Source organism: Cricetulus griseus, assembly GCF_003668045.3.
Source record: "Cricetulus griseus strain 17A/GY chromosome 1 unlocalized genomic scaffold, alternate assembly CriGri-PICRH-1.0 chr1_0, whole genome shotgun sequence".
Lineage (NCBI taxonomy): Eukaryota > Metazoa > Chordata > Mammalia > Rodentia > Cricetidae > Cricetulus > Cricetulus griseus.
In genome coordinates, this window is record NW_023276806.1 from 260,325,781 (window position 1) to 260,337,912 (window position 12,132).

At 48.2% G+C, this 12,132-nt stretch overlaps 2 protein-coding genes across 11 annotated transcripts in view; one reads left to right on the forward strand and one right to left on the reverse strand.

Annotated features, from left to right (window-relative positions):
* The window catches only part of Hsf2bp (heat shock transcription factor 2 binding protein), a 145,810-nt gene extending 139,300 nt beyond the window's left edge, over positions 1–6,510 (reverse strand). For 4 of the 6 annotated variants that reach the window (XR_003481006.2, XM_035451811.1, XM_027394363.2 and 1 more), the window contains exons 1-3: positions 6,400–6,510; positions 4,191–4,467; positions 3,020–3,170 (exon numbers count right to left, since the gene is read on the reverse strand). Coding sequence is in view for 5 of the 6 variants with exons in the window: in XM_035451811.1 (XP_035307702.1) it covers positions 3,020–3,170; positions 4,191–4,256 (217 nt within the window). In the remaining variant the exon portion in view is untranslated. Of the gene's footprint in view, positions 1–3,019; positions 3,171–4,190; positions 4,468–5,878; positions 6,372–6,399 lie in introns of those variants that run through there. The other 2 variants (XM_027394362.2, XM_035451810.1) reach the window with 2 other exon arrangements.
* Positions 6,511–6,521: 11 nt separating this feature from the next.
* Positions 6,522–12,132, forward strand: part of Rrp1b (ribosomal RNA processing 1B) — a 29,310-nt gene continuing 23,699 nt past the window's right edge. For 4 of the 5 annotated variants that reach the window (XR_003481005.2, XR_003481004.2, XR_004772080.1 and 1 more), the window contains exon 1: positions 6,522–6,715. Coding sequence is in view for 2 of the 5 variants with exons in the window: in XM_027394358.2 (XP_027250159.1) it covers positions 6,586–6,715 (130 nt within the window). In the remaining 3 variants the exon portion in view is untranslated. Of the gene's footprint in view, positions 6,716–8,255; positions 8,389–9,178; positions 9,325–12,132 lie in introns of those variants that run through there. The other variant, XM_035451809.1, reaches the window with a different exon arrangement.

The following is a 12,132-nucleotide window of genomic DNA, read 5'->3' on the forward strand; positions in this document are numbered from 1 at the left end:
TCAGGGTAAGCCTACCTTGAAATTTGACAGTGACCTCCAAGGAGGAAAAGCACAGGGGCCATGCCTAACATAAAGCTCATGTCTGGGCAGTCAGAACAGACAGCCACTCTGAATGAGGCTCACCCATCGATACAAAGGCTACACAGCCATAAGGTCTGTTTAGGTCCTGGCATAGCAGCAGTTTGCCAGTTGGTCTTTATCGCAAGGGCAAGGAGCAGTTACTTTAACAGTTTAACCTGAGGAGCGGGATGATAGAATCAGACAAAAATGGCCCAGGCTGGGAATAGTAGGCACTGCCTAGGGAGGCAAGCATAAGGATTCCACCAAAGCAGCAGAGACGAAGACAGGCTGCTGCCATCACAATGCATCTCCAAGGAAGAATTACACAACTCACTGGAGAAAGGGAGAATCCAAGGTGTCTAATCTGGGTTGTTTTCTGAGGAGACCAAGGCAGCTTAGAGAGAAAAAGCACAAGGGAATCAAAATCAAACAGAAGAAAGGATAAATGATCTTGCTAAGTGAAAATATGCCCTGCCATTTGTCAGGCTAGAACAGTGGGCACAGACAGAGCCAACTGCCAAGTAAACCGAAAACGGTATGTCTCCCATTAACTGTAAAGTGTCACATCGCCCCTTTCTTGGAGTAACTGCTCACTTCTTATTCATCAAATTTATGTTGAAAAATCCCCCACTTCAGAAGGAGAAAAAAAAAAACATGACCTGCCCTGAAGAGTTACAGTGATGTAGAGAAACAGCCTGACTCCCCACTAGCCTCAGGTGTGGGTAAGGTCTAAACAGGGTTCTACATTTATCTGAACTTCACTGTTTACAGGCAAACAAGACCTGGGTCCGCTTCACATTCAGACTCTACTTGCCTCTTTACACACAGCTCCACCTTGACATGAGCTGTCAAAACATGGCTTGAGCACTTAGGAGTCAGAGACAGAGTATCTACAGTTTGAGGCCACCCTGGGCTCCACAGAGAATGAAAGGTTAGCCCAGGATATGTAGTGAAGCCATCTCTAACAGAAAACACTGTTTCATTTCCAAACCACCAAATTCCAACTGTGCCCCCCAGGCCTGATGAGGTGCCTCCCAATTCTTCTAGTGTATGGTCATGCATATCTCCATGAGACATAGACCTGACTTTGTCAAATATGGATCTGTTCCTGACTAGGTCAGGACAGACATTTAGAGTCTGAATGGGAACAGAACGAGTAGGAAAAGAGGACAAGTAAGAGTAGGGGCAAGGCAGATGCTGGAGACACAGATGCATCCAGCAGCCACCAGCATCCAATAGCAACTAAAGCTATGTGTGAGCATGAGACTGCCTTGGAAGTTCCGTGAAAGCATACTAAGGTGAGCCTCAAGTGCCTGCACTGTCTAAAGACTCCTGAGAATGGTAAATGGGCAGAGGAGACCAAGAGGACATCACCAGAGATAGATGGAAACGTGGCAAACAGACCAGGAAGGTCAGGTAAGCAAACATCTCCTGTAGTCTGGCTTTGATCAAGATACCACAGATTCTATGTGCCCTCAAACTGACTTGGGAAGGAGACTGACCTCAAAACAGCTTCATGAGACCCTAGTGAATTTTGCAGAATACTGGTTCATGACTTTACAGAGAAACAATCAACCAATAGGATAACAGGATAACGCACAGTGCTGACAGGCAGCACTTTCCTTTCCTAAAAATAAATGCATAAAAAAGACCAATTACTCTCAAAACTTGCCCACTGAGCATGAGATCAGAAGGCAGCAGTTAAGAAGTCAATAACCTGGGACAGGAGGAGTAAGACCCTCACAGAGAATGGTGACATACCCAAGGAAAGGCAACAGCCCTGTAGCTCTGAGGGAGAATGGTGTTACTGAAGTCCACTAAGAGGTAGACTGTGGAGAAGGCTACCAGGAGGGAACACTTGCTGTGGAGGAATGCAATCACCTGAGTAAGAAGCAGAGGCAGAGAGAGCAGGTAGTTCAGCGTTCCCTCCCATCCACTCCCCCTCTCTTTGCTCAGAGAAGCCTTCTTTGCCCAGCCCTGCCAATTCCAGTCAGCAGGGAGCCCACCTCCCACAAAACAGTGCAGGGCAGAAAAGTTAATTGATGTGAAGACTGCTGAGAGAATAGGGCATGGTACCACATATTCATGACCGTTTTACCCTTCTAACTGGATAAGGCTGGCTCCCTGGCCAGGTACATATGCACAAACTAGAAACCCATATTTTGATCCCTACTGGATTACTCCTCAATTTAGGCAATCTGATGGTCTCCCACTTCCAAGGAAGTCATCATATTGCTGGTTTCATGTATTACAGGGTTGAGCTCAATATGTAGATGAGAATGACTTTGAACTCCTGAACCTCATGCCTCCACCACACAAGTACTGGATTACAGGTATGCACTGCCATGTCTGGCTCAGAAACCTGCATTCTTGAGTCAAAATAGTTTCTATCTGGACTCACTGCTAGAAACATTACTCAGGCCTTTGGAGTATACACTGTGAAGCCACACTATGAGGGCTGGCAGTGATGTGACTCATTAGCTTTAACCCCTAAAGACAGATTTAGTTGCAATTCAGTCCCAGTTGGACAAGTGCTGACTCAATTTCCAGATACCTCCAAAAAATTTAACAGGGTCCTGGACTAGTAACTGATATACTGTTCGAATGTCTAACATCTGAATGGATAAGTCCTGGCAATCCTGGACTCAGCTCAACACTTAAAACTGACTCCCCTGCCCACATAAAGACAAGCAATGGGCTGGAGAGATGGCTCAGTGGTTAAGAGCACTGACTGCTCTACCAGAGGACCTAAGTTCAATTCCCAGCAACCACATGGTGGCTCCTGACCATCCATAATGTGATCTGGTGCCCCCTTCTGGCCTGTGGGTAAAACACTGTATATAATAAATAAATCTAAAAAAAAAAAAAAGGCCCCCAAATCATGACACTGACTCAGAGACTTACTTATATAAATAAACAAATAAATAAATAAAAGCAACATACATGAGTTAAGACTCACTTTTTTCTACAGTCTTTAATTTCTGGAAACTTTCCATTAAGTCGGCATTTAGTAGTCTGGGTAAGAAGTCCCGTAACTGCATTACTTCAGTCGTCAGACGTTCCAGGTCCTTCTTTCTGACTTTAACAAATTCTTCTTTAGATTCTATGTGCTAAAAGGGCAAGTGGATCTCAACATTACAGTATTTCTCTTCAGATGGCCAAAACTAGCACCCCCAAATCAACTTGCTTTCTTTTATGTCAAGACTCTTAGATTCATAATTACCTCACAAGCATATCTTCTTCATATGTACCTTTGAGTGCATGCATGTGTGTTCAATTTTTGTTTTGTTTTGGGGTTTTGGGGTTTGGGGGGATTGGTTTTTTGTTTTTGTTGTGTTTTGTTTTGTTTTTGAGAGGGAGAGTCTATGTAGCCCAGGCTATTTTGTAACTATGTAGACTATGCTGGACTTAACTTTAAACTGTGTGTCTGCCCCTGCCCCTGCCTCCCTAGTAATGGGGTTATAGGCCTATTGCATTACCCCCGGTACCTGACACCTTCTGTTGCATGTATATGGGTGTGTGTGTGTGTGTCTGTGAGTGTGAGCACATATACAGAGAGAGACCAGTGGTAATGCACACCTATATTCCTAGCTTTTCAAGAAACTGAGGCTGAAAGATGACTTTCCCCAGGAGTTGGAAGCCAGCCGTGAGCAGCGTGCCAAGGCTCTGACTCGGTAGGAACACAGCCAGCGTTAGAGGGAGTGTAAATACTTAAGGGGCAATAAAAGCCGCACAGCTGAGCCTAAAAGCCAAAGAAAACGCCTGCAATTTAATGTGCCCAAGGCTGAAGGGCTCCAGGAAGAGACCCTGTGGGGGGCTCCGGGCAACCCCTAACATTCACCAATGGCGTCACACCGGAAGTAGGCCTCGAGGAGGCCCAAGGGCAGAACCCGGATGACTGAGCTCACTCACGGCTCTGGTTCCCCCAAAACCCTCACTGTCTGAGACCTAGGCCACCACTTTTCAACTTGACCGAGGGCCTTCAGAGGGCTCAGGCTCCGCGGGGCCTCGAGTCTCCCGCCCTGGGCCACCTCACAGCCACGGGGGCGTCTCCTCAGGCTCTGGACCCGCGCTGAGGGGAGCGAGAGTCAGCAGCTCCCATGTGCAAGACACCGGACCATCTCACTGACCCGGAAGGCCTCCTCAGTACCGGATCCCTCGCCTAGTGCAGCCGCCTCGCCCCGGGTTGTGGCCATGGTTGCGGCCGGCCGCTGCTTCGTGCGCCTGCGTGGAGCTCACTGAGTGGTCAGAAAGCGCGGGAACTGGAAGATGCTGGGACCAGACGGGAAGCCGCGAGGTTCAAATATCGCCAAGCTTGCGCTGTACTCTCCGGAGCTCTGGGTCCAAACATAAGATTGACCCGACTCTGCTGCAGCTCTTCTGCTTCAGTTGTTTTAATTTCGTCACCTGCAAAATGGGGCCAGGGTGTCAAAATAAGCAGAATCTGTCCTTTCCTGTTTAAAGGGAGCATGCTACAGCCAAATCCACACCCTCTTTATGAGAAACGACGCAGAACATCCTCCCTTGGCCCAGAGCGCTTCTGTGTTGAGGGATACGTTTTCGTATCCATAAGGCCAGGTAAATGAAGTATGCAATAACCAAAGTTTGAATCTGGGTGTAGTGGAACACGCCTGTAATTCCAGCACTTGGGTGTGGAAGGAGTTCAAGACCAGCCTTGCTACATAGCAAGGGAGAGTCTAGCCTGGGCTACATGGAGGGAAATCCAAATTAAATAACCAAAGTTTGGAAGGATATCCTAATCTAATAATTCCCCCAACGTGCTAATGAATCCACAGAGTATGTTTGATAACCTAGGGCTTTGGTGTCCCTAAAGTTAGCACAATTGTTAAGACTTGTTTCTTGTGGGATTAGTATGTTCCCACTTGTGCTGAGTGGTTTTATGTCCACTTGACACAAGCTAACGTCATCTGAGAGGAGGGACCCTCAATTAAGAATATGTCTCCCAGCACTTGGGAGGCAGAGGCAGGTGGGTCTCCAGGTTCGAGGCCAGCCTGGTCTACAGAGAAAGTTCCAGGACATCCAGGGCTACACAGATAGATCCTGTCTTGAAAAAACAAATTAAAAAAATAATAAGAAATTAAGAAAATGTCTCCATAAAATCAGGCTGTAGGCAGACCTGTAAGGGATTTTGTTGTTGTTGTTTTCAAAACAGGATTTCTCTGTGTAGCCCTGGCTCTCCTTGAACTCACTCTGTAGAGCAGGCTGGCCTCGGACTCACAGAGATCCTCCTGCATCTGCCATCACCAGCGGGCTATAAGGCATTTTCTTAATTAGTGATTGATGGGGGAGGACCCAGCCTATTGTGGGTGGTCCTATCCCTGGACTGGTGGTCCTGCAGGCTAGCCAAACCATGGTGAGCAATCCAGTACGCAGCACCCCTTCCATGCCCTCTACATCAGCTCCTACCTCCAGTTTCCTGCCTTGTTTGAGTTCTTGTCCTGACTTCCTTCGATGAACAATAATATGGAAGTGTAAGCCAAATAAACCCTTTCCTCTGCAACTTGCATTTTAGTCATGGTGTTTCACTGTAGCAATAGAGACCCCAAGACACCACGGCTCAGAACTGTGTGTTTTGCATGACTTAAGGACAGAGTCAAGTTCCCTCCGGGCCCGTTAGATTCCCAAATCTTCCCCCTGCTTGCTGCCAGGACAGGTCATTCCCCTCTATTGTGTGTGGGGGGGCGAGGGGGGACATCCCTGCACCTAACCCAGACGCTCTGGCTTTGGATTTTGGCAACTCCCCATTTAACAAGCCTGCAATTGCCCCAAGACGCTTTGCTCTCTTGCCACTCCATACCCCCTGAACTGTCCCAGGAATGGATCGCTGTCTCCACGCCACACCCCTGTATGTGCCCTTGATGCTGCAGGGATGGGCTGTTCTTCCTCGCCAAGCCCCGCACCTGTCCCAGAACACGGCAAGGTCTCCTCGCCACCCCTGCCCCTGTCTGTCGCGGGCACCGACGGGAGGCGACCATTCGCTCTAACCAACGCTGCGCCTGCATCCAGGCATTACGCTGAGGGGAAGTGGAGGCGGGGGAGCGCGGCCCCGGGTAGTCATCAGACCCGGGCAGCCTGGATGACGCCCTTTCCTCTGGGTCTCACTTCCACCCAGGAGAGCCCGCCGAGTTCTGCAGACACCGGGTGAGCGGGGGCCGTTGCAGCGCCGTTTCCCCCCCGGACCCAGCCTTGTCAGCTGCGCTTAGACTCGAGACCGCGTCAATCCAGCCGTAGGCGTCTTCCTGGAGGAAATCCGACCCCAGCTAACCCCGACGCCAACCGCACTGAACTCGGACCACCCACCGCCCCCCCAGGACGTACTTAGGCAGGACGCGGCGGCAGCGTCTACTCGCGCCACGGCCACGCGGGCTCGCCGGGCGCGGCACAGCGGGCGCGCCTCTGACGCCATCACCCCGCGCGCCGCGGCCCGTGCGCAGGCGCAGTATACAGCCTGCTCGGCGGGCGAGCCGCACGCGCGCGGCCCCCGGGGATGCTGGAGCGGGCGCGATGGCTCCCGCCATGCAGTCGGCCGAGCTCCAGTTCGCCCAGCGGCTGGCCTCCAGCGAGAAGGGTGTCCGCGACCGCGCAGTGAGGAAGCTGCGGCAGTATCTCAGCGCGAGGACGCAGAGCGACACAGGTGCGGGCCGGGGTCCGCGTCGCTGCGCTCGGCGAGGGTCGCGCCTGTGGGTGCGGGTGCGGCTGCCGCGGGCTGTGCGGCTGCTGCGGCGGGAGCTCCGGGTCCAAGCTCAGCACTAGCCCAGCTCGCCGAGGCCCGGTTGCGTTTCTCGTTTGCTTCCCTTGCACAGCGCCTGCAGGCGCTGGTGTGCGGGAGAGAGTTGAGGCTGTGTTCCAGCCCCGGAGGAACTCTGGCAGTGTGGTGGCAGGACCTGTGGCGGTGGAGGATGTGTGTTATGCCAGTAGTGTGGAAAAGTGCAGGAGAAAGTCTCTCCAAAGGAAGCCTCTTGTGCACTGTGAGGCTTTGAAAGGAGGAAGCCAGCCAGGCAGACGCAGGAAAGAGCTAAGGGTGCCCTAGGCCAGAGAAACCCAAAAGTTGGCGCGCGGGGCGTGTTGAGATGAAGTTGAGCCTGGAGGCAATGTGACCAGATCACTGGCTTTCTCCTTTGGATTTTAAACTGCCGTGGAGTGCTTTGCAAGATTTTTACTTAAGCGATCCAGAGTCTGGACTGCAGCGTGCTGTGGAGGTTTCAGGTTGCAGCCAGACATCTGCTTAAAATTGAAATATGGGGAACTGGAAAAATGGCTCAGCGGTTTGAGTCCCAGTACCCACATGGCAGCTCACAACCAGTGGAGAGGAGTCGCCCCCTTCTGACCTCTGCTGACACCAGGCATGCACGTGGTGCACATACACCTAAAACAAATCTAAGAAAGTTTTCTTTAATTGAAATCTGCCCCATGTGGTAGCTCACACCATTAATTCCTGCACTTGGGAGGCTGAAGGCAGACATGGCCACAGGACAAGTAAGATCTTATCTCTAAAAAAGGAAGAGAGAACCTTTTGTGGGAAGTCTGATAGAGGAATAAAAACTAAAATAATTTTTTTTTTAATTATTACATGTGTGCCGTTCCACCCTGGAATCCAGAGGTCAGATTCAGGTAGACAGGCTTATGAACCAAATGCTATTATCTACTGAGCCGACTTGGCAGCTGCAATCCCTCCCCACCCCCATAATGTTTCTGTTAAGGATTGCCCCAGGAAATTCGGTTTACTCTCAGGTTTACAAGTTTCCTTAATACTTGTGCTGGTAGTTCCTAAACCTAACATGGTAGCCCAGGTGGACTTTTGCTACCCTCCCCTCAGATTAGTGCTCCTAGCCTGGTACTAACCTGGCTGTCCCAGTGTCAAAAATGGGATCCACTCCTGCTCCCCCAAAATACCTACTCTTTCCTGCTAATCCTCCCCTAGGGCTCATACTTACTTTTTTCACCACACAGACACACCACATTGCCATGGACTCTTTTCTTCATCCTCCACACCCACCCACACACTTTGTCTGTTTGTCCTGCCTTCTCAACAACCTGGATTACTCTGCCTTAACCAGAGGTTTCTTTACCTAGATTTCTGTACTGTCTGTTCCCTAAGCTGACTCCTTTACTCCATTATGCCTTTTGTTTGTTTTTCAACACAGGGTTTCTCTGTGTATCTGCCCTGGCTGTCCTGGAAACCAGGCTGGCTTCGAACTCCCAGAGATCTGCGGGCCTCTTCCTCTTGAGTTCTGGGATTAAGGGCATGTGACACCAAGCCGGACTTCCATTGTGCTTCTTTAATCTGCTCTCCACAAACCAGCCCAGGTCATTTTCCTAAAGCAAATCTCCCTGAAGGTCACAGTCTGTCAGTCATGGTGTCCTTGCCTGCTTTTCTAAGTCATTAGCAGTCAATAAAACCCTGTAGGCTGAGGATACCAAGCATTCTCTCTCACCTCCATGCTTTTGCATCCCTTGCTTGTTTAGCAAAGAATTCTACCCCTTCTCCCCTAGCAGTATCATTTCCAAGAAATTTTCAATAGTATCTCCCTGGCCTCCTGGTTATCTCTAGAGTTATGAAATATGTGTCCCTTTTGTAGTAGGTACATGGTGGGGGTGCTATTTATTTGTTTTGAGACAGGATTTCCTGTAGCCAGGATTGGTCTCTATTAGCTATGTAACTGAGAATGACCTTGAACTCCTCCATGGTCCTGCCTCAGCTGTGTACAGGATACTTTGTTTCTGAATTTGATGGCTTCTATCATGTTTTCCCCCAGCACTTTAAGCTTTGGTATGGAGCCTTAGGAGGACCTTCAGGAGACAAGCAAACACTACCATCTGGACCTCAGACAGCCAAAGAGCATGCTTCTCAGACCCCTTTGGGGACAGGCCCAGTAATACTAAGATGTCACAAGGGCCTGAAGCCAGATGGCTCACACCAGTACCCCAAGATCCTTCCTGCTTAGCACCACCCCACCAGATTTGCTTATCTTATTACCCTAATCGTCATCATGGCCAGTTTGTAGAATATAGAAGATCTTCAAGAAAAAAAAAAATGGGGGGGGGGGAGGACTGGAAAGATGGCTTAGCAAATTTGAATACTTGTTTTTTCTTGCAGAGAACCAGGGTTCTATTCCCAGCATCTACGTGGTGACTCCTAACCATCCATAGCTTTAGTTCCAGGGCTTCCGACACCCTCTTCTGACCTCTGCAGTCACTACAGATGTACATGGTGTACATAGATGCATGTAAAAGTAACTGCAGGTAATGGTAGCATGGCTCCATCAGTAATGTGCTTGCCACATGCCTAGGAGCACTTGAGTTCGGGTGTTGAGCATCCATATAAAAGCCAGGTAAAATCCTTGTGTAGCCTTGATGACTAGACAGTCTAGCCAAATTGGTGAGTTCAAGGTTCAATGAGATAACCTGTCTCAGAAAATTAGCTAGAGAGCTGTTGAGGAAAATACCCGAGATTGACTTCTGACCTATACATATGTGCTTGCAAATAAATAAAAATTGGCAGAATGGGTGTCTTAATAATCATGGGACCGGAAAACCAAAGTGTCTGGCACTGCTATGCCCCATCATAATAGAAGCACGGGTTGCCTCACATTTGCATCTCGTTGACAAACTCAATTTGTTTTGCAGCCTTGCATCTTGTTGGGAAATCTGATGTTTTAGTCTTACTGAAACAGATAGCCTTCTATCAGCAGCATAAATAGATAGCTCTGTGGTCTTTACTGTCATGAAGCGGTCACTGTGTTGTAGTTCATGGTGGTTCATGAGTCCTGGTGCAGTCGCTCATAAATGCCGCAAACATTTGTGAAGCACCATGTGTTACTGTGGTTAACTATTCTTGGCATAGGGATTATGGCAGAGAACCAAGCAGGCAGTCCCTGTCTGTCTTAACAGTTCTCAGCCTTAGACATTTCATGCTTACTAAAGCCATGGTGTATCTTAAAGTCAACCCTGTGGCAGTTTCATTTGTGTCTTTGCCTCCTCTTTTTTATTAGTATTAGGGGTGTGGGTGTGTGTGCGTGGGCACACGCAAAAGGGAGATAGATGTGTTACTGCACACATTTGGAGGTCAGAAAACAACTATATAGGGTCGGTTCTCTCCTCCCATTTTTATGTAGGTTCAAAAGCTGGAACCCTAGGTGTGAGGTTTGTGTAGAAGAACCTTTACCTGCCAGGGCCATTTATTTCCCCAGCCCCAGCTTCCTTTTTGATGGCATAGAAAATGACTGGATTTATGGGTGGTGGTGGCTAGAATTACTGTAGCTATTGTGGAAGTGAGTGCCTTTCCTACTGATGGAGTTAGGGTTCTCCACTGGACAGTTATAAGAGAGGGGAGGTGTATATGTTTTGACTATGGGGTGGTCTGGAATATGATGCTGTCCCATCCAGAATGGCTACTGTATTCATTTCACGGAGAGAGCTGCTGTTTGACATTCTCATTTCAAAACACAGCAGAAGTTCCTGTGTCCTTGCATCTTTTTATATTCATGCCATTCTTTTTAAAATAGCTAAATCTAAACTCTTGTCAGAAACCATGTTATATAAAGATTTAAAGTTTGTCCCCAGCCAAGGGTGTTGGCACTCACCTTTAATCCCTAAACTCAGGAAGCAGAGGCAGGCAGTGATTTCAAAGTCAGCCTGGTCTATATAGTGAGTTTCAGGCCAGCCAGAGATGCATGATGAGACCCTGTCTCAAAAAAAGAAAGAAAAGAAAAATGTATTCCATGGTCGGGTATGGTAATGATGCCTGTGATTCCAGAATTTGGGAGACTGAGGCAGGATTGTTAAGTTCCAGGCCAGCCTGGCCTCATAGAAAGACCCTGTCTCAAAAATAAAGGGTCAGAGGAGGAGGGACCCTAGGATGGTTACTTTAGCAATAGAGTGCTTGGGTGGCTGTCCAGGGCCTTGGTTTCAGTCCCTAGATACTTACTGCATCTTTTGGGTTTTAAAAGGAATCAAACACTGTTTTTTCCATACCTCTTTAAGTACCTGTTTTCACCAACTAAACTCCTAGGTAGAAATAGGAGTTTTGTACATATTTTGAAAGTAGATATTTAGCGTGGAGGACTTGAACATCCCAGGGCTTCTTAAACTTTTTCTGTTCACAACCTCTTTTACCTGAAAAGTCTTTCAAGGACCCCAGGTGTATATAAACTAAGTATACAAATGAAATTTGAATTCACTGTGTAGCCCAGCCTGAACCCCATACAGTTCTCCTGCCTCATCCTCCCAAGTGCTAAGATGTGAGCATGAGCTGTCACACACAACTGTCTTGAAAATCAAGTAGTATGTTTGTCAGGTGGCTCAGCGGGTAAAGATACTTGACACACATGAGCTTGGGGACCTAAGTTGGATGGAGAGAACCAACTGCACAAAGTTACCCTCTAACCTACATACACGCACCATAGCACACACACACCACAGCAACACATTTTTTTGTTTACTTATTTACTTACTTGGTTTTTGTTTTTTTTTTCCAAGACAGGGTTTGTGTAGCCCTGGCTGTCCTGTGTCCTGAAACTAGCTCTGTAGACCAGACTGGCCTCAAACTCACAGAGATCCGTCTGCCTTTTCCTCTAAAGTGCTAGGATTAAAGGCATGGACCACCACTGCCTGCACAAATTTAAATTTTTAACTGAACTATTCCGACAACACTCCAATCCAACATTGCACTAATTTGACACATGCTTCAGAGTAACAATGCAGCAATAGTGAAATCTTTGTTTTCAGTAATTAAACCAATGCATTTGTCTAAGAGCAGAAAGCCTTAGACAGAGTACAGAGCTGCAGTTTGTCACCTACAGTAGTCAAAAGTCTGTGCTCGGGGTTACAGGAAGTGTTCACTGGCATTATGTGTCATGGTGGCATGCAGAGTGCAAATGGACATGTGTGTTCATAACTGAGGCCTCATACATCCAAGGCCAGACAGTACCTTGGATTCGTATTCGTTATGTGTTTAATTTGAATTAATTTTTGTGTGTGTTCAGAAAGTTTTTACTGTTGGCAATTTTTTTCATGGCCCCCACATTCACTTGTTTGAGCCTGTGTAAGGTC